The following is a 22,866-nucleotide window of genomic DNA, read 5'->3' on the forward strand; positions in this document are numbered from 1 at the left end:
TCCCCAGGTAAAAGAGTTAATTTGTTGCCTCCTTCCAGGACTTAATGTTCTCCTTCCCTCATTCATAAACCTATGAAGGTCCAGGGCTGGGGAAGGGAGGGAACATGAGGCAAAGCAGAACTCAGTTTCCCTCAAAATGCCTAAAGCATCATTTTCCAAAGCTGAGAGCATCATTACCACCTAGGGCAAATTGCCTGGCTGCCAATGCAACCCCAAATGACCATAAATAAAGCCTTAATTATATTAATTGGAGCAATTGCTTCCTGCTGAGCATCTCATTATTTGGGGGCCCTGTCTCAGCCTTGGAGCCAGTCCCCTCCCTCCTTGGCTCGCCCCAACACAGACATCTCACTTCCGCACTGCTTATAACACTGCTCCTAATTATGCTTCGGTATGTCCTTGGCCCATTTCTTCTCACTATCTGACAACAGATGTCATCTGCGGCTATTACCTAGCTTTGACAGAGCATGGGGAGTAATGTCCATGCAGTAACTCGAGAACATGACCTATGATTCCAGGCTGATCTACCACTTGATTGCTCATGGAATTTACCCAGCTCCTGACATGTAAAGTGATATTTTAACAGCTGTTTAAGTAACAGATGTTCTAATAACCACCAAACACCTAAACATTGTGTAACTGTTAAGACACTCTCAATATTGCCAATATGCCTCCAGTCACAGGCAGCGTTTGGCTCTCACTGTAGAAAGAAAACATGTAACGACGTGACCAGAGGTAGTATAAGAAGCCGTGGTATCCCCATGGCAGCTGGGGCATTTTAACAACACCATGCTGTGGCTACTCCTATGGTTCGCGCGGTGTCCTGAGCTTAAGTTAACGGACACTGGTTCCTGGAGTTGCTAATTAAAAGTCAGGTACAGGAAGGGGCGTTGCATCCCTGATTGCAGTGATTTCCCAAATTAGCTGCATGTAAGTGCCAGGCTGGTTCCCAGTTCTTCAACAGATCCCCCCATCTCACCCTAGAGACTCTGAGTCAACATATCTGATAAACATGTACCCTTCTCTTAAATGCTGCACGACGCTCTGATGTGCAATTGGGTTGGAAAACACCCACAGAGCACCGTCTGCACCCCTGCTGAAGCTGTGGTTTCAATGGCCCCGTTGCTTGTAAAACTGGTTGGCAATGGTTTAGAAATCATAATTACTGATGGAAGGAAGTCATTTCTCTGAGTATATTCAGTCAGAAAAAGTGTGTAAATCACTGCTAACATCCGGCATTCTCAAATGAGAACTCCTGATTTTTACCCCTGAAACCTACTTCTCCCCCAGTCTTCCAACCAGCCTTCCTCATATCTACAAATGTTATCAAACCCACCCATCTGTAAAAGAAAGAAAGACAGAAAGAAAGAAAGAAAGAAAGAAAGGAAGGAAGGAAGGAAGGAAGGAAGGAAGGAAGGAAGGAAGGAAATCAGCAAACTTAGGAATCATCCTTAATAGTCACGTCCACAAGAAGCTTTCTCTGACTCATCTCTTACTTTTGGCTGTAAGAAGCAAAAAGCTCAACTCAACTCACATAAACTGAAAAAGTGTGCAGGCAGGTGCTAATCAGGTTGTTCATACCAGAGTTCAGATGCAGTTTTCCAGGCGTCTCCAGACTGCCCTCCTCAGTTTCTTTATCACTCTGGTAGTGAAATAACTGTAACAGTTTCAAGCTTTAAATCTACACACAACAACCAAGGAGAAAGCTTTCTTAGGAGTCCCAGGCAACTTTCTCTCCTCTTGCACTGTCACAAACTGACACGTTCCCTGGGACCACTGGATCTCCAGGTTCAAACTTATCAACTGGCTTGAGACAGGATTCTTGGACAAATCAGAAGCATTTCCCACCTTGGGGCTGGGACCAGCTTTCCTGTGGCATACGGGCTGACTGGCAGAGGGAGAGATAACTGAAGAAAATACAAGATTTTATTAAGTAAAGAGAGCTGGAGAATCTATTACACAACCCAATCTAGAGTTAAGTTTTCTCCTCTTATTCTCTCATATGACCACATTCTTTTTCTTCATAGCCCTTATTACAATTCCAGGCAATATTTACAGAGTACTTATTATATGGCACTGTTCTAAATGCTTTATTTGAATGGATTCACTTAATCCTCACAACAATGCTATCAGGCCCATATTACACATGAGGAGTTCAAGGTACAGAGGGGTACAAGAACTTGCCCTGGACCGTGGAGCCCACCCATGGTACAGCTTTGGGTCCCAGAAGTGAGATTCTAGAACCCAGGCACTCAGAAATGACGTCGTGCAGTTCTTTTTGCCTCACTCCTCCACAAAACTGTGAGATACATGAAGCAGGGAATGAATCTGTTTTACAAACTACTCCATCTCGGTGTCCAGTACAATACCAGGTGCACAGGGAACATTCGATTCATCTAATAACTGAACAAATGAATAAATAGGCAGTTGAAGGAATGAGTGAGTAAATGAATGAATGACTGAGGTAATGAACAAAGGAACAACTAGAAAAACCATGACCCAGACTAACAGCTTGTTCATATTGTACGATTAATTACAGAAGAGGGGGGTCCAGACCTTCAATTTCCTGTGTCAAGTGTGGCTTCTCTAGCTGAACGCCTCTTATCTCTCTTCCACCTGGTCACACCTGCACAGCCAATAATAAATGATCTTTTCTCCTTGGCAATGAAAACTCAAGCAGGAACCACTCACTTCTTTTGAGACAGATTACACACGAACATGTTCAAAACAGAGAATCATATAACAATGGGATTTTCCTGCATTTACCTTACCTGCAGTAGACAAACATTTTGTTCACTAAGGATATGAATCAAAACCTGAAAACATGCACAAAGCCCTTTACAGTACATCATCAGGTACTGAGGAAATGTAACAAATATTTTTCAAATCAACAATTTTTAGTAAACTCATCAGTTTGATAACTCATCACTTGATAAATGGAGATCTAAAGATATGTAAAGCGTTGCTGTGATTCTCTTTCATGATGGCAGCATGACATTTGAAAACAAATCATCTGGAAAATATAAGCAGCTAAGAAAAAATTACAGGGCATATGTATGTCAGTTCCCACTTTCCAGAAGTAATTCTGCTCTCAGAAAAGAAATCATAGCAAAATCAGAGTAAACAAGGTTTCCAGAGAAACTATTAATTGGTACAATCAGATGCATACAAAAGCTGTTACACTGACTGGTTCCTAGGTAAATGGGGTAATGTATTGTGACTCAAATCCAGCACTAACAAGTATCAGTTCCCATACTCAACATGTACAGTTCAGCTTCCCCCTCTACAGAAGTGACTTGCCAGTTCATCCTCCATTCCAGAAGAAAAGAAAACCACCTTCCTAAGTGGGCAAACATGTTTACCTTTTGCCTCATAAGCAGCTATGACTACTGTCTCAGATAATGTGCACTTAGCAACATCCACATCTTCAATGGACGTACTGATGGAAAGCAGGTTTTCAAAGATAATTTTTCATAAAAGACAACGATAAAACAGAGATGCTCATTTAAAAAACACAGGCTGGCTCATCACTGGAGCAAAATGGAATCTCTTACCCCATGCAAGGGACCAAAAGTTTAAGAAAAATCTGGAGATAAATAAAGTTCAAAGAAAGGCAGATTATGCCTAAAGGTAATGAAAGAGTGAGAAGAAAATACCCGCTTTGAGGAAGAGGCAGAGGGAGATACTTATAAAGGCAAATAACTGGCACTTTTAATTCTTCCTGGAAAAATAAAGCCATATTTCCTTTTGTTGTTTTCTTTAATTTTTTTAATGTTAATTTATTTTTGAGAAAGAGAGAGAGAGAGAGAGAGAGAGAGAGAGAGAGAGAGAGAGAACAAGCGGGGGAAGGAGCAGAGAGAAAGAAGGAGGCACAGAATCTGAAGCAGGCTCCAGGCTCCAAGCTTTCAGCACAGAGCCTGATGCGGGGCTCGACCTCACAGACTGCGAAATCATGACCTGAGCCAAAGTTGGAGGCTTAACCAACTGAGCCACCCAGGCACCCCTCCTTGTGTTGTTTAAACTAGAAGGCCAACCCATGGGAACACTGCAGAACATGAATACTATCTTACTGGTGGCTTGTTTCATGCCCCAGTGGCCACTGAAAACTATAATCAACCTATCAGTTGCTCTTATTATAAACATTTCATAAAATGAATACAAGGTAAGTAATTACTCTGTCACAAGGGCATGCTGTTTAAGCAAAGAAATCCAAACTACAATCCTACATCTTATTATCGGTCAATAATTCACTATGGACGTTGGCCATGGTTTTTTCATTCTCATCCCTGGCTTCACCCCGGTGGATCCCCTCTCCAGTTCCTCATTTCCCTTTCTGACTTAAAAAAAAAAAATTTTTTTTAACACCTTTTAGGCCTTCCCGGTCCTTTCTAGGAGAAGGCTTAAAAATCAGGGCCTTCAGAATTGGTTAATTTTAGATTTGGAAGTAAAAACTTACAGAAGCCATCCAAAGTATTGTATAACCAAATAGCTTTCCAAATGAGATCATGCTTCCACTGAGAAGCCTAAATAACTGAACTAAACCAAAACTGAAGAATAATCCGATTATTGCAAGGATGTATTCACAATACCACTCATGCTAATCATCTTCCAGCTTCCCAAAAGTTTGACTCATGTCATTCAAAGAAAAGGTCATGGAGACACCTGTTCTCATGATGGAAGCTTTAGTAAACTTCCCCTGTTTTGATACGGGGGAAAAAAAGTCCATCTGAAATTAGTCTCCAATTTTTTTTCAAAAACTACACAACTTACTTATTTTTTTAAATGCCTTCTTTATAATTCCATTTAATATTATAAGCAGTATGAAGTCTCTAAAATTATAAACAATCATAACAAAAAATAAAACTGTGCAAACAATACAATCAATACTTGTTAAAGTTAACAACTAAAGGCAACATATATGGGAACACACGCACATCCTTGCAAACAGACTTAGACTCTCCGTGGCAGATCTGAATTCCTTGAGGGCAGGTACTGATTTCCTAATTTCAATCTGTTGAAATGAGTCTCTATTATAGAACTAGGTCCCGGGCACGCAACCATGAGCAGACAAGAGCTATCTCCCTATGAAGCTTACATTCTAGAGATGGAGACATACCTCCAGAAAGTGTTTTTTCAAATTAATTTAGGGGCGCCTGGCCAGCTCAGTCAGTAAAGCATGTGACTCTTGATCTCAGGGTCGTGAGTTCAAGCCCCACATTGGGTGTGGAGCCTATTTAAAAAAACCTGTGATGTGTTAGTGCCAAAAGGAAAACAAATAAAGGGCTGAGACAGAAGTGATAAACTGGGATGCCTATCTACTTTAGATAGAGAGAGGGTCATTAGAGGCCAATCTGACTTAGTGACATTTGTGATTTAGGCAAAGAACTGAGACCCGAGAAAAAGCTAATCTAGCAAGAATAGGGACCACACATGCAAAGGCTTTTAAAGTGAGCCAGGAGTGAAGCTTGTTTAAGGACAGCTAAAGTGTGGAACAGGAGCTGGAGAGCAGCAGTCTGAGCTGGAAAGACTAACTGAACCTAAGGAGGAATTTGCATATTATTCTGAGTGCAAAGGGAACCTGATCAGGTTTGCATTTTACATGCACCATTCCTGCGGCTCCATGGAAGAAGCCTCTAACCAGAGAAAAAGAGCAGAGCAGGGAGAACACCTGAGAGGAGAAAAGTCCCAGCAAGAGATCACGGGGGTCACACCTGTGTGGTGGCAGTAGTGATGGAGAGAGGTGACATACTAAAACTAAGTTTTAGAGGCAGAATCAACATGACGTCCTTCCAGTACTGTAACTGGGGAGTGAAAAAGAAGGACTCAAATATGATTCCCTGGTTTACCAGCATCAGTATCTACATATTCAAGTGTGGATGTCAAGTAAGCATTTAGATACTGAAAAAAGCTGGAGCTCAGAGCAAGAGCTGGGCTATATCGATAAATGTGGGGGCCATCCATAAAAATTTATGAAGTAGGTTTTAGAAAATGCATGAAGTTTGGAATCCTAGACCTGCTACTTGCTAGCTTGTGTCCTTAGGAAGATTACAGACAGTTTTCTCACCTATAAAGTGGGGATTTAAAAAAAAAAACAAACTAGTTTAGAAGGATTGCCTAGAGCAGATGTCAGCAAACTTCATTTGCAAAGGGCTAAGTAATAAAGATTTTAAGTTTGGTGGCCATAGAGTCTCTGTCCAAAATACTCAATACTGCCACGGCAGCACAAAAGCAGCCACACACCATATGTAAACAGATGAGTGGAGATGTGTTAAAATAAAACTGTATTTACAAAACTAAGGCCAAAGTTTACCAACCCTTGGTCTAGAACAGTAGTTGTCAAAGGTAATTCTGTACCAGCAGTATCAACATCACCTGGGAACTTGTCAGAAACACAAATTCTGGACCTCACCCAAGGCTCACAACTCAGAACTCTGGGGGTGGGGATCCAGCAACCTGTCATTTTCACAAACCTTCCAGGTGATACATGCTAAGGTTTGAGACCCCATGGTCAAGAAATAGATAAATATATATTGGTTAGCACTATTATTATTATTGATAATATATATCAATTATTATTATTAACCTGGCTCCTAGAAGCTTAGAGTATAATTCCTGACACAGAACCAAATGCTGGATAATTGTGGTAGATCAAGCAAAAGAGAGACAACAAACTGTTAAGGTATAAGGTAGGCTTGGGACACCTGGGTGGCTCAGTTGGTTAAGCATCCACATTCAGCTCACATCACGATCTCGTGGTTCATGGGTTCAAGCCCCATATTGGGCTCTGTGCTGACAGCCCAGAGCGTGGAGCCTACTTCAGATTCTGTGTCTTTTTCTTTCTCTGCCCCTCTCCTGTTCTCTCTCTCTCTCTCTGTCTCTCAAAAATAAATAAACATTTTTAAAAAATTTTTTTAAAAGATATAAGTTTGGCTTAGGTAAGAATACTTGGGAAATCAAAGACTTTTTATATATTCTTTATTCCAAAGAACTCCTATATTTTCTCATATATTAATTAGGGTACATATAATTTAGTCTTGCTCACAATCCACTTATCAAAATAAGTAATACAATTGCAAATATATATCTCCAACCTAACTTCCAATAGGAAAAAAAGGGTTTAATGCTAATTAACTCCAAGATCCTTAGTGGCATATTACTAGCTATTAGTTTTTATTGCTATAACTAACACGCTGTACTTACATGAACATAGAATAAAAAATTTATCAAATGCCATTTATTATTTTAACAGAATAATCTGACCTTTGAAAAAGGTTTAGGATCAATGGGGAAGTTAAATATAAAGGGCTGTGTCAAAAAATAGAATACGGGGCGCCTGGGTGGCTCAGTCGGTTGAGCATCTGACTCTAGATTTCAGCTCAGGTCATGATTTAGCCTCAGGTCATGATCCCGGAGTTGTGGGATCCAGCCCAGTGTCAGGCTCCATGCTGAGTGTGGAGCCCACTTAAGACTCTCACTCTCCCTGCCCCTCTCTACGGTTCAAGCACTCTCCCTCTCTCTGAAAGAAAGAAATTAAGAAAGAAAGAAAGAAAGAAAGAAAGAAAGAAAGAAAGAAAGAAAGAAGAAAAGAAAGAAAAGAAATAGAATATGACACCATCCATTTTCATATCGCTTTTAATATTTCCATTATAACCAGAGATATGCTTATATTGAGGCATACTGAACATGCATCAAATTAGATAAAAGAATTATGGATGAGGGGTGCCCATCTGGCTCAGTCAGTAGAGCATGCAACTTTTGATCTTAGGGTCATGAGTTTGAGCTTCATGTCGGGTAAAGATTACTTAAAAAATAATAAATAAACTTAAAAAATATATAAGTATTGGTGAACATAGAAGGGCCATGCCCACTACCACCACTAGGCTATGTTCATGTCACCAGGCTTTTCAAACTCCCAGGTGAAAACTAAAATAAAATTAGTACATAATGGTTAACAGCCTTGGAAGAAGCCAACAGGGAAGGGCAAGGGCCAGACACCAGATCATCTCTCAGAAGAGGGAAAACTAAATTCCACAATTGAAAAACAATTCAATCAAGCAGCCAGTGCACAATATTTAAGGAGTTGGGCAACAGGCACTGGCTGGTGTTCAGAGCGAGCAGCAGGACTGGGGAGGTCCAGCACAGAATAATGAGGTACCCCAACAGGCACAGAGCATGCTACTATAGACCTGAGAGGAAGAAATATTTAGAAACTAAGCAAGAAGGCCATCAGTTTAATTTTAGGTATACTCAGGAAAATCTCTTGGGGTGTCCAGCTACTGAGAATTAAATGGCTGAAACCAGGGCAAGAGGTTAATTGAAAAAGCTGGGAGCCGTTTAGGGCCTGAAAACAAATTAGCTTATTGGTTTATAAAAGGTCTCGGTCATAAATGTAGTTTTCCAAATTATATAACCTATTACTGAAAATGTCTATGAAGATACAACTGTGAGAGGCAAAAGAATGCCCCATTTGCTCAATCAGAAGTACAGTTTGACTTAGAAGCTAAAATTGATAATAAACTACTCAAAAGTTACATAAAATTGATAGTACAAAGTTCCATGGTTTTAACTTTGAGAACTTTAGAAATGCATGTAAAAATTCACAACAGTTTCAAAGTGGAAACTATTGAACTAGTTAACTAAAATAAAAGAACCGAAGCAGCAAATTTAGGCTTCTATATTTAGCCAGGAAAATCCCATTACTTGGAGATCCTCTTTCCAACCCAACCTCTTACAAGAAATTAAACTTGGAAGAGATCAGTAACTTAAAAAATAGTAACCCCCATATCCTTTTGGCAGGGCTGCCAAAACCTGTGTTAGATTATCTGAAATTAAACCTACCAAAATTTTAATCCCATATTTTTTCCCTTTCTATCTTGTGATTATGGATTATCAGGAATACATTAAATAACATCCAAAAGCTTAAACCTAGAGTTTTCCAAACTTAAGGGTTGTTCAGTATCCTTTCAAAGGTAAACAAAGAGGCTAACATCATTATTTTACTGTTACTTTATTTAAATATGTTCACAAAATCTAAATATAAACTTCATGTGCTTATAGCTCTAGTTCTTAAACAGCTCTAGAATCAAAATCAATTTTCAAAATCCCCATAAACACACGTATAAAGCCAGTAACATTTATATTAACATGTGAGGTGAAAGATATACTAATCAACTTGATTATGGTAACCCATTTCATTTGATATAAAAACATCACATTGTCCCTTTAAATATACACAATTTTTATTTGTTAATTATACCTCAATAAAGCTGAAGAACAAAATAAAATAAACTACTGTATTTTAAAAAAGTGACAGTGTAAAAGTTTATAATACTAACAACTAAAAACTCATTTTTCAACAACTGAATTCTACAGTAAAAGGAAACAGGCTTTAGAATCTGCCTGGACTATTACAAACCTTGTGTCCTTGGGGTAACAATGTAACCTTTCTGTACCTCAGTTTTCTCATCTGTAAAACAGGAGGAATACTGGTACCTACTTGGCACAGTTACTGTAAAGATAAAATGTGAGGGGTGCCTGGGTGGCTCAGTCCATTAAGCACCTGACTCTTCATTTCAGCTCAGGTCATGATCTCACAGTTCGTGGGTTCCAGACCTGCATTAGGCTCCACGCTGACCGTGTAGAGGCTGCTTGGGATTCTCTCTCCCTCTTTCTCTGCCCCTCCCCTGCTAAAGCTCTTCCACACGTGTTCTCTCTCTCTCTCTCTCGCTCTCGCTCTCGCTCTCTCTCTGTTGAAACAAATTAACTTAAAAAAATAAAAAAGATAAAATATGATAACCTGGGAAAAGCACTAAGGTAGCTACCATCACCGAGCAAGAGCTCAATAAACATTAGCTTTTAAGGAAATGCATTGAAAAGCTACTCAGATAGACATGGAATGATATATGTAGTATCACGTTATAACCTTAAAGTAACAAGCCAATGACATCCTTAGTTGATGCCCCCTAATGAGTTAATGTTATATAGACCATATTTCCAGCAAAATCTTTTTCTTGCTCAATAATTCTTAATATACTATTAAATTAAATTATAATCGATCTGTCCCTCATCTTACAAGGGGCTACGTCTAAGTAAGTAAGTGCATGTTGACTTGGTTCTGACATGTCAACATGGCCCAAATGAGATGGGACTCTAAAACAATCACCCTGATGATTTTAACAAAGTCCCTGGGATTGAAAACCAAAACTGAGTAAACATTGTTTGCAATAATTATTCAGCGCAGCCATCATCTTATTCACCAAACAGTCAACTCTATTTCTTTTTGCCTGGTTTTCTTAACAGCCAATATATCAAACATGCTGAATGCTGTTACTTCTCTGGATGCAAACAAATAAAACTTTAGTTTTTGCAAAATCTTATCATAATTTAACATTGGGATGTACTCCTAAAAAACTGTCTATTCCAGGGGCACCTGGGTGGCTCAGTTGGTTAAGTGTCCGACTTCAGCTCAGGTCTTGATCTCGTGATTCATGGATTGGAGCCCCGTGTCAGGCTCTGTGCTGACAGCTCAGAGTCGCGAGCCTGCTTCGGATTCTGTGTCTCATTCTCTCTCTGCCCCTCCCCCACTTGTGCTCTGCCTCTCTCTCTCAAAAAATAAATAAATATAAAAAAACTTTTTTAATTGTTTATTCCATCTGCAGAACTTAAAACTTTGTCTTGAAAGGTAAAGTTTTCATGCAACATATGGATAGTCTGAGGATACCTGGCAGAATAATGTTTATCTTGGGCAGATATGCAAAGCTTTAAGCTAGACATTGAAGAGTTCCTTAAAAATCTGCTATAGTCAGATTTTATCCCTCCTCACACTCATCTTGAACTTTCAAGTCTGAGTACAACTGCACAAATAACCAAGGAAACAGAAGTGGTCATATAACCCAACAAATGGATAAAATCTTTGAGGGCAGTGGATCCTCAAACTGTGGTCCCCAGGCCAGTAGACTGAGCATCACGTGGGAACTCGTTAGCATCAGAAAGTGAGTGCAGGGGTGCCTAGGTGGCTCAGTTGGTTAAGCATGTGACTTCGCCTCAGGTCATGATCTCAGTCCATGAGTTCGAGCCCCGCTCTGTGAGTTTGAGTTCGGGCTCCATGCTGACAGCTCAGAGCCTGGAGCCTGCTTCAGATTCTGTGTCTCCCTCTCTGACCCGCCCCCGTTCATGCCCTGTTCTCTCTGCCTCAAAAATAAATAAACATTAAAAAAAATTAAAATTGAAAAAAAAAGAAAGAAAGTGAATGTAGTGCTTTAACAAGCCTTCCAGGTAATTCTGATGCATACTCACGTTTGGGAACCAGAGCTCCGGCTTATGATAAACAAGTTCTGATACTGAACAGTCTCAATATTCATTATAACTAACACTCCCTCACAACTGGGAGGTTCTGGGCACACATTTTTACCTTTCCCCCAGATATCAAAGTCAAGACTCTACCATGGAGCCAGGGCAAATTAACCTCCAACTCAGATCAGGAGGAGGAGAAGGCACACACACACACACACACACACACACACAAAACTATAGCAAACACAAAAAGGAGAGAGAGGTACCTGTCTAGAATGGCACAGTCTACTCAGGAGGCAAGGAGAAAAATATGAAAACTTCCAGATTTCTATTCCTCCAGTTTCCTGACTAGTATATTCCCATCCCTCAACTATGAGTAAGAATTTCTGAGAAATGACCTTTTGAAAAATACCAACAAAAGTAAATTGAAAATCGGTTACCTGAATAAAGCTCAGAAAATGCTAAGTGTTTAAGAACAACAACAACAAAAGTATAAATTTAAAGGACTTAGAGCTGGAAAAAACTGGTGGCAAGTTCTTTCTTTTTTTTAATGTTTATTTATTCTTGAGAGAGAGAGACAGAGACAGAGCACAAGCAGGGAAGAGGCAGAGGGAAAGGGAGACACAGAATCTGAAGCAGGTTCCAGGCTCTGAGCTGTCAGCACAGAGCCTGACGTGGGGCTCAAACTCACAGACTGTGAGATCATGACCTGAGCTCAAGTCAGAGGCTTAACCGACTGAGCCACCCAGGCACCTTGCTGGCAAGTTCATTTTTAAGAATTTTAAGAACACAATTTATAAAACCTCTTTGAAATTACATTCTTTCAAGCTTCGATAAATATGTACATTAAAAAATCAACAAAAATTAAAGTAATAAGGTTTTTGTTTTTAAATGGTTGCTCAGTCTATACTTAGGGAATATAACTTTCATGCAGAGTCTCATGCTAATGATAATTCACCTCTTTAATCTCTGACAATATTTATATAAACACTAACAACTGTTGATTTTTTATATGGTAAAATAGATATAACATGATACAATTTCTGCTTTTTAATTGGAAAGTTAAGATAATGCTATATAGTCTCTTTCTGAAAGTAGATAAAGATAAAAATTTGAAGAATATTAGGGACCTACCCTAGGTCTTAGAGAATCACATATTCTTAGTTCTTCAACCAGTTTTAAGTCTATAGCTCAATTTATTCCAATGGGAGTTTTAAACTAACATATAGTTAAGTACTTTTACTAGTTGAAATATTGAAATTTGGCCGAAATAAGGCTGACATTCCTCCTGTGCAAGACCACACAGGCTTGAATAAATGGGAACCAATCTGCACAGGCATATATTTGATCTAGAACTGGTTCATTTGCTCCTGACCTCCTCCTCTCTCTGCACCTGGGAGAAACAGTTCACTAGGCCATTCTGGCTGAGTGCTCCTTCAGACCCCACGTCCTTAAATTGACTCTGACCCACCAAGAAGGTGTGGAGACAGAGGGCACATCACTATGGCAACTCCCCACAACAGACCCAAGCTGCTAGCATAGGACTCCCATCTCAGAAGTCACATGTTGATCCATCCCCCAAAAGATATGTGAGCAGACACTCGGCAAAACCTTGTCATTTTATATACAGAAACCACAATCTTCCATCTCAGTGGCTGGGCTTGAACACAAACCGCCATTTAGCTGTGGTCACCGTATATCCTGGTCTTCCCTACACGGTCCAGGTTTAGACTTGTTATGTCTGTGTAATTATTAGTGGTACCTCCTTTCTCAATAAAAAACACTCTAGATTAAACAATGAATTTTATGGCCTCCTCCAGACAGGCCTATTTCAGGAAAGGGACAGGCATGAGAGACAAATGAGAGGCAAGTTTATTCATGGATGTTTGCAGGCCTACTGCTCTAGGCTACTTTCCATACTTTGTTCAGTGACCGGACACCTTTTAACAATGATCTTAAAGCCCAACTAAATAATTCTCCACTACAAATGTAGAACTCAGAGGGGGTGCATGGGTGGCTCAGTCGGTTAAGCCTCCAACTTCAGCTCAGGTCATGATCTCCCGATCTGTGAGTTCGAGCCCCACATTAGGCTCTGTGCTGACGGCTCGGAGCCTGGAGCCTGCTTCAGATTCTGTGTCTCCCTTGCTCTCTTCCCCTCCCCCACTCATTCTCTGTCTCTCTGTATCTCTCAAAAATGAATAAACATAAAAAAATTATTACAAATGTAGAACTCGGATGCAAAACAAACAGTAGGTCTCTTTCCTTCTGATCTCAAAGGTGTCCAGAACCATCCAAAGCCTACTCTATGTGAGGCATACCACTAGATGATAATAATGTGAGGAATCCATCCCTTTAACCAGTTCAGCTGTAGAATCATCACTTCTGAGAATTTTACTTCTAAATTCTTCCCCCCAAATGGCCCTAACTCTCCCTGCTATGAAAGCCATACCAAATGGATTCAGATGCTCACACGGAAATGTGGCAAAAAGCACACAGTGTCTGATGACTGCACTTGTCCATTCGACAAATGTTTATGAAAAAGATAGAAAGTGGCAGCCCTTAAATCTCTGAGGCCAAACCTCAGATGTGTTTGGTTTGGTCCAGATAGAAATCTTAAATGTTTAAAATAGTCGCTAATCCTTTAAAACATAAAGTCATATATAAAAATCCAGACTTCCACTCTTAGGAAATCAGAAGCTCTGACAACACCAGGCCTGTATCTTTTTAATACAGTTTGCAACTGGTGCTGTGTAAGTAAGTCCTTAAGAAATGATGGCCACTGTCTAGGCCTCCACAGTCCTCACTCAACCATTCCCAGGCATTTGAGTTCGCAACCACTTACATACTGCTGGAGATAATCCTTAAGGGAACAACATCTGGCCTTTCAAATTAAGGATCCTCTGCCAGGATTCTCTATGTTCAGAGTAAACTGGAATCCATATCTTTAGATCAAAGACTTAACTGGGAAATGGCAATAAACAGGAAAAGTTTTTTGTTTTCTTTTATCGAAAGGACATATGGTTTCCACTGCTCCTACAGGATCAAAAGGGAGAAATGAGCCTAAGCATGTTATTATTTGTAAAATAATAGCACATTCAGCCTTATACACCTAAATACATAATTAAGGTAAATAAAAGGGCATGTTTTTAATTGATCCCCTAACAGTGAATCTGGGAGGGACTCAAAAGCCACAGTGAAGAATTCAAATTGCCATGACCCAACCCCCCCAACATAAATAAATTTCTACTATCAGTGAAATTAGCAATGATGTATCATGTATCACATCTGAACAAAATGACTTCCACATAAAGTACCAAAAATCATAAAACATTCCTCAAAGTCCTGGAAAATGCAACTTCTTCCTCCTTACTGACAGAACCAAAAAAATCTTAATAAAAATGGTGAGAACTTTCAGACACAAACAACTGCTGCACTCCCATTTTGACAGGGGTGAAAGCTAAAAATAATCTTGGAACGCATAAGCACAAAGTGATGTTCACTTTAATCATGGTTGGGATGTTTAGATTATCTGTAAAAAGGTATCTCAACATACATCTAACAGTGTCATATATGTTAAAACTGCTCACTTCATAATGGGAGCTCTGGATGTGGATATTAACCTAGTTTATAAAATAACTGATTAAATCTAAGACAATACACTTTCATTTTCTTCAATTCAAAGGCTACAGGCCTTTGGTGAAAAATTACTGGTCTTTCAATTACAGTCACCAAAATAATGAACTAAGGGGAGTCCAACTCTGGATTTCGATTCAGGTCATGACCTCCGGGGTTTGTGAGATCCAGCCCTGCATGGAGCCCTGCATCAGGCTCCACAATGACAGTGTAGAGTTGGCTTGGGATTCTCTCTCCTCTCTCTGCCTCTCCCCTACCATGCTCCCGCCCACTTTCTCTCTCTCAAATAAATAAACGTGGAAAAAAATAACGAATTAAGGGCGGAAAAAGCCTTATTTATAGGATGTTTTTCTCCTTTGTTGTTAATTTCCCAGCTACCAAAGGAACTGCCACGTGTTGCAACTGAGACTATATTTAGATCTAGATAACATGACTTTTCTAAAGAATCTAAAGTACTTTGCAAACATCAAATAACTATTTTTAGAATAGCACTTTGGGGTTTATCATATAGTAAAAACGCTTTACACTTACTTTAAAACCAGTTTTCAAAGACATAATCACTGTCATAAGGTTTTGTTTAGATTCTTGTCGCCATTCAATAGAAAAGCGCGCCTGTTTTTAAGGAAGTAAAAAATGCACTGTTTGGTAACAGGCACCTCGATTTAGTAGACTTTGGGGAAATCTTAGAAAACAGATTTTGACCTCTTTTACGACACTGCTGTTTAAATCACCCAAGTTGGTACTGATTCTGTCTCCAATGAGTGCATAAAAAATTGCAAAAGGAAAAAGTTTTCTTTCCACTCAACGAATCTAAACGCAGATTCCTATTCTGCTCGCTGATAATCTGACAGAGTCCGCTAACTTCTCCGCTCCGAAATAGCCTCCCAGCTCCCAGACCAGCAGGTGCTGTAGTAACTAGGACTCCATGGTCCAAGTGGGTTAAGGTGCAGAACTCGACCAAGACCGAGAGCGAGTGCAGGCCCTGTGGGAACCCGACACTCTTCCTTGTTTTACACACACACACACACACACACACACACACACACACACACACACGGCCGGGTTTGCCATCTCCAGTCACACCCCAGACACCACGGTCCTCCCCAGACGCGCGCAGCTCGCTGCGTCCTCCTGTGGCGCGCACTCTCCACCATCCCGGGACCACTCTCCGCCTCCTCCCCTCTCCCCTGCTCCTGCAAGGGTTTCATTCCCGCCGTCCAGCCGGCCCGCTAGCCCCGCACCCAAGCTCCCGACTCCTGGTCCTTGGGGCAGGAGGAGTGGACGCGCGCCAGGAGCCCTGACCACAGGTCCTTCCCGAGGGGTCCCAAAGCCTCCAGCCCTGCTCCTCCCCCCGGGTGTGCCAGACCCGCCCCCGCGCCTCCAGACGCCGTCTTGCCTGGTTGGGGTCTGTAGCGCGGAAAACGTGGCAGGCCATCTGCGACTCGGGGTCGTCTGGCTGCGCCTTGATCAGGTAGGCAAAGTAGGTGAGATCGTGGCTGTTGTGAATGAAGCGCGAGACGTGCTGTGCCTTGTGCTCGAAGATGAACACGGCCGGGTTGGGCTGCGCGGCCGCGGGGCCGACGCCCCCCGCGGCCCCGGCGGCGGGTGCGGGGACACAGCGCAGGAAGGGCGCGCTGAGCACCAGAAGCACCTCGCGGGCGGCCGGCGCCCCGCACCCGCCCGCGTCGGGCTTCTGGCTGCGCCGCCGGATCTCGGCCATGAGCCAGGGCAGCATGGGCAGCGTGGTCCTGTGGTCCAGGCACGACCCCCCCACGTACCACAGACGGAACCGCTTGTCGCCCGGCTTCCCGGGGCCCGGCTGTGCAGGGGCGCCCGGTTCAGGCTCCAGGGGGTGCGGGAACGGCTCATCCTGAACGCAGCTGGGGGACTCCATAACTCGCGCCTCTCGAAGGCACCGAGGCGGCCGGGTAGGCGCGCCGCGCCCCCAACTCTCGCGCCGAAGGCGCCGCCGAAACTGTGCCAACTGCCGCACCGGCGCCCGCGCCCGCTTTTGGCACGGCGAGACACCGAACTCCGCGCTTCAGCGGCCCTGCCCCATGCCGCACTTCCCCGGGCGAGGCTCGGAGACTCGGGCGGCGGGCACGGCGGGAGCGCCCCGCGGCCGGACTGGCAGGAGAGGGCGGGTTAAATCGTCATCCTCCTTCCTCGGGCTAGCGCCGAGGGGCCGAACTTCCCCCTTCCTCCGCCGAGGGCCCCGCGCCGCCGCCGGCCGCCGCCTGCTCCAGCGCTGCAGAGCCGCTGCGGCCGCCGCGCTCTCCTCGGGCAGGCGGAGGGAGGCTGGCTGGGCGGGGAATGGGCTCTGGGAGGGCGGGGTGACTTGGGGCGGAGCTGACTCCTACCAGGGTGACCGGCTGTCACCTGGAAGGTCGGGGCCGCCGGGCTTCGGCGCGATCAGCCGTGCCTCAGGAAGGGCGTGCGAGAACTGTTCACTGGAAAATAACCAGACCCAAACGTGGCCACGCTGGGCCGCTCCCCCAGCCGTCGCCGCGGCCCAGCTCGCTGCTCCTCCTCCCGGCTGCTCCCGTCCCTCCCTCGCTCCTTCCTTCCTTCCAGGCTGCTACTTTAACCGAGCTGCTACCCCGCCTCCCGTCCAGCGGGCGGAGAGAGCCTGGCCCCTAAAAGCTTTTCGGTGAAGTCACCTCTCCGCCTCTTCCTCCGGCCCCTGTGCCAGCCCGCCCTTCCAGTCCGCCCCTGGGGCAGCGACCCCACTGCAGACCCGGCCACTGCCGGGATCGACTCGCCCTCTCCTTGGTCCCCGACGTCTCGGTCCTCCCGCGCGTCTCTGCTGCCCCCTGGAGAGGGGGCCCCCTCTCAAGAGGGCGTTGGGATTTCTGTTTTTTTGAACAGCATTTATTTGCGTGGCTTCAATTCCTTCTGAAGCCTGCGTAATAAGTTCTGAATCTTATTCCAAACAATATCCAAAAGAATCCTATTTTATTCATTCTACATACCCAGCTCAGAGGTGTAGAGATTTCTCACTCTTTTATGTGCAGTAATCTGTAGTTCCACGGAACTCGAAAGACATTTAAGGGATAATTTGATCATTCTAACTTTAAACCAGAAAGAAAAGTATTATTTTTTTCATTTGAGCAAATTAGATTCTCATTCTTTTTACTCTTACTGAATTGTAATGAATTCGATAAGAGGTAAACAAAATAAAAGGGAAAGACTCTGAAAGTTCCCACCTCTCTCCAAAGTACTTACAGGAAGAATGAAAATCCAAAACCCAAAGGTTTCTCAGTGTTTTCAGTTTAATGATATTCTCACTTTCTGTAAAGCCTTGGAACTATTTTTTATCCTATTTATGTAAGATGGCTATGGTCAATTGTCACTTTTCCTGTGTTCAATTTCTGGGTACATCCTGGTGATTTTATTGGAAATAAACATCCGAGCTCCAAGATGGAGACCTTATTAATTGTTTAGGTTTAGTCATTTGATTTAACCACTCTACCACTTTGTGCAAAATAGACCTATGTCCTCAAGAAGCAGTGAAAAGTTCTTGGAATGTAGATTGAAACCTTCTAGAACCTTACCAGTAACTCTCTTATTCAGATCCCATTTTCCTAGGCTACATATGTGGGATCCATAAAAGAGAGGGAAAAAAGAACAAAGATCTGGGGAGAGCATCGTTCCACCAAGTCAAACAGCTTGGGAGCTGGGATTGAGTTCGAAGTCCCAGCAGACCATTTCCTACTGGTCAAAGAAAGTGAAGCAATAAACTTGCACTCATTGATAGAAAAACAGAAGAATTGTCTTTTATCATTGCCTCCTGCTCTGAAAGCCTTTAGCCTTTTCTTTGTAACTTTTTTTTCATGCTTGTCTTAGTATGCATTGAGTATTATTTCTGCTTACCAATATCTGATCCTCTCTGCATACCGATACAAGAGAAGGCAGCTCTTCTCTGCCCCTTAAAGTTGGGCACGGTCTTAAGACTTGTTTTGGCAGTGATGACTTGGGCTGCATCTTAAGCAGAAGGATTTAATTGCCAGTAGTCTCCACTCCAGCCCCCTTTCAGCTCCAGGGATCATCATGGAAACGTGTGCATATGGAGGCTGCTTGTAATCAATGCAGCCCAGAATGCTGAGCCAGCACAAAGAGGAGAGCTGTCCTGCAAGAAATATCTCCTGAATAGTCTTATAGGCATCACCACCTATGACATCCACCTTCCATCCAACCCAACATCTACTTTTTCCCCTACTCACACATCCAGACACCAGACATCACCTCCATCCCCAACCACATACCGGGCTCACTCTCCATGGGGCTTCACAGGTGCCTTCCTCTCCCTATTGCTCTTCCTGTGGCTCCACAGCTTGAACTTCCCTCATTCTTCGCTACTTTAGTGTCCATTCATTAAGGCGCAACTCAAAAGTCACTCTTCTGTGAAGATGTTTCTCACCAATCCAGAATTAGCAGGCCTCTCTTTGCTCTTTTTTAATGCATTCCTCTATTATAGCTCTTAACGCTTTGTAATTCTCAAGTGATTTGTCTGTGTCCCCCACCACAAAGAGGGCATCTTGAGAGGGATTATTTTTTTGGCCCATATTTTCCTCCAGCAAGGTAGCTGATATGTAATAGGTTCTTAATAAATGTTGAATGAATGAACAAATGAATAGCAAATTAGAATTTAAGAACCCGAAGATTCAAATGAGAGTTTTAATCTCATAGAGGTGATGTACCAAGTGATTTAGTTAGCTAATTTCATAAACATACTAAATGTATCTACCAGCTAATTATCAAGTACTAGAAAATAATAGGATGCCTCCCAACAGTTGTAATGGAGCTCCGAATGGAGTGGCAAATAGAGCGCAAGCATTCGTGACTGAATAAAATTTTGAGATAATAACAGGGTTTTCCCTCTATTGTTCCTTTGTTCCCTGTGACCTTCCCTCAGCCCAGGCAGCCAGGGCACTGCATCTCCTCTGCTCCAGTGGAAGGATGACACAGCAGAATACAGATAACAAAAGAGTCCATTCTTAGCCTTCAGGTTTCAAAAACTAAAGACTTGGCAAAGGCAAAAGATTTAGAGTATGTGCTCAGAGTCAGTTTCTCTTGCTCTAGATACTTAGAAAAGTTTCCCCAAACTTGGAAGATGGAGATGAAGAAGGAATAAATAAGAGGTAACTACTAGGAAACCAAAATACAATGTATGACTTTCAAACCAGTAGAATATTTATCCATTTGGTGGAAAAGGGAAGAGAAAAAAAAGAAAAAAAAAACAACAATGAAACAAAAATAAAGTCTGATAAGTAGAAAACTGAAAACAGTATGGCTGCAGTAACTCCAAATAGCAACTATAATGTAAATTAGTTCACCTAACCCACAAAAAGGTAACAACATAAAGGTATCCAGGAATCTGTTGTTTACAGAATCAGTTTTACTTATTTTTGTTTATTTATTTATTTTGAGAGAGAGAGCGAGGGGAGAGGCGAGAAAGGGAGAGAGAATCCCAAGCAGGCTCCACACTGTCAGCCTAGAGCCCTACCTGGGCTCAAATTCAGGAACCATGAGATCATGACCTGAGCTGAAATCAAGAGTTGGAGCCTTAACTGACTGAGCCACCCAGGCACCCCTACAAAATCACTTTTATCTGTTTTAAAGGATATTTTTTATTTTATTTGTTTATTTATTTATAAACGTTCTTTGATTTTTTTTTTTTTTAATTTACATCCAAATTAGGTAGCATATAGTGCAACAGTGATTTCAGGAGTAGATTCCTTAGTCCCCTTACCCATTTAGCCCATCCCCCCTCCCACCACCTCCATAACCCTCAGTTTGTTCTCCATATTTATGAGTCTCTTCTGTTTTGTCCCCCTTCCTGTTTTTATACTATTTTTGTTTCCCTTCCCTTATGTTCATCTGTTTTGTCCTTAAAGTCCTCATATGAGTGAAGTCATATGATTTTTGTCTTTCTCTGACTAATTTCACTTAGCATAATACCCTCCAGTTCCATCCATGTAGTTGCAAATGGCAAGATTTCATTCTTTTTGATTGCCGAGCAATACTCCATTGTATATATATACCACATCTTCTTTATCCATTCATCCATCGATGGAAATTTGGGCTGGTTCCATACTTTGGCTGTTGTTGATAGTGCTGCTATAAACATGGGGGTGCATGTGTCCCTTCGAAACACCACACCTGTATCCCTTGGATAAATGCCTAGTAGTGCAATTGCTGTGTCATAGGGTAGTTCTATTTTTAGTTTTTTGAGGAACCTCCATACTGTTTTCCAGAGTGGCCACACCAGCTTGCATTCCCACAAAATCACTCTTAAAACGCAATCATACAGAGGGGCACCTGGGGGACTCAGTTGGTTAAGCATGGGATTCTTGATTATGGCTCAGGTTGTGATCTGAAGGATCAAGCCCCTCTACGGGACTCTGTGCTGACTGCTGGGAGTCTGCTTGCTTTTCTCTCCCCTTTTCTTTCTCTCTCTCAAAATAAATAATAAATAAACATTAAAAATAATTAACACTCATATAGAAACAGTGCAATAAACAAATAGAAGAAAGTATATCAGGCATAGATAAGTGAAAATAAAGCCAGGGTAGTGGTTTCAATATCAAATTAAATAGAAAGTAAACTAATGAAGGGGGTCACAAAGAAAATTTTGCCAGTGAAAGTACTAAGAAGATACTATTTTTTAACACATAGACACTAAGGAAATTGATTCCAAATATATAAAACAAATAAAAGACTGACAGGAAACATAAATACATCAACACTTTTAGTTGATGACTTTAACAAATCATTCTCAGATACAGTAAAATTAAATAAACTAAGAACAATCAAATTTATAAGTTTGATGAGTAGAGAATGCAAAATTTTTATAGAGTACCTGTGAAAGAAACAAAAATTGGCAGTGCACCGTGTCACACAAGAAACCCATAAATTCCAAAGAATTGCAATCATATAGATCATGTTTTCTGACTATTATTCAAGGCAAATCAAAAACAAAAACATAGGTTTTAAAAATCATTATGTCTGAAGAGTAAAAACATAATGTTGGATAATCCTGATCAAAAAGAAAATTATGAAAGAAAATTCTATTATATGGAATTAAGTGATAAAATGATTTTATGCCAAAACTTGTCAAATACAGGTAAATGTATTGATTAATAAAATAAATAATAATAATAAATAAATAATAAATATTAATAAATAAATAATAATAAGTAATAATAAAACTAAAATAATAAATAATAATAAATAAAATAAATAATAATAAAACTAAAATTTAAAAAGAGAATGAATGAAAGTAAATTAACTAAAAATTCAACTTAAAAAAGTAGAAAAGCTGTCATGGGGAAGCCCAAAGAAATAATTAAGGAGAAAGTAATAGAGATCAATTTAGATATTAGGAAAATAAAAAATGGGAAAATAATAGAAATTAGTAGCAAATAACAATCTCTTCATGTCTATAAATCATCTGTATTTCTCCTTGAAGTATTTGGTGCTCATATCTTTGCATTTTTTTCCTTAATGTTTTATTTATTATTATTTATTTATTTATTTATTTATTGAGAGGGAGAGAGAGAATCCAAAGCAGACTCCACACTGTCAGCACAGAGCCCAATGTGGGGCTCGAACTCACAAAAGAACCCGCAAACCATGAGATCATGTCCTGAAGTTGAACACTTAACCAACTGAGCCACCCTGGCACCCCGCCCACCACTTTTGGTTAAGTCTGGGTCAAATTACAAAATTATCCTGTATGTGGGCATTAAGGATAATAACATTTTGTCCAAAATATATTTCGTATGTTTTTCCCAGTTTATCATTTATCTCTTTTGAACATAACAAAAAGAAAGAATACAGATTTTTTTGTTTCAAACATTCATGGAATATTCAAAGACATTAACCACACCTTACCTTTTGACATTAAGATGTCTTGACAAAAATGTAGGTAATTATTCA

General features: G+C 41.4%; 2 protein-coding genes across 7 annotated transcripts in view; one reads left to right on the top strand and one right to left on the bottom strand.

The window, feature by feature from the left end:
• Window positions 1-17,399, bottom strand: part of TBC1D4 (TBC1 domain family member 4) — a 184,074-nt gene extending 166,675 nt beyond the window's left edge. For all 5 annotated transcript variants that reach the window (XM_027065019.2, XM_053216627.1, XM_053216621.1 and 2 more), the window contains exon 1: window positions 16,322-17,399. In XM_027065019.2, the coding sequence (XP_026920820.1) occupies window positions 16,322-16,819 (498 nt within the window). In that variant the 5' untranslated portion in view covers window positions 16,820-17,399. The remainder of the gene's footprint in view (window positions 1-16,321) is intronic.
• UCHL3 (ubiquitin C-terminal hydrolase L3) overlaps window positions 16,219-22,866 on the top strand; it is a 98,511-nt gene continuing 91,863 nt past the window's right edge. The window contains exon 1 of one of the 2 annotated variants that reach the window (XM_027065023.2): window positions 16,219-16,396. The gene's annotated coding sequence lies outside the window, so the exon portion shown is untranslated. The remainder of the gene's footprint in view (window positions 16,397-22,866) is intronic. The other variant, XM_053216672.1, reaches the window with a different exon arrangement.

This window comes from Acinonyx jubatus, chromosome A1, assembly GCF_027475565.1.
Source record: "Acinonyx jubatus isolate Ajub_Pintada_27869175 chromosome A1, VMU_Ajub_asm_v1.0, whole genome shotgun sequence".
In the NCBI taxonomy this organism is placed as follows: Eukaryota; Metazoa; Chordata; class Mammalia; order Carnivora; family Felidae; genus Acinonyx; species Acinonyx jubatus.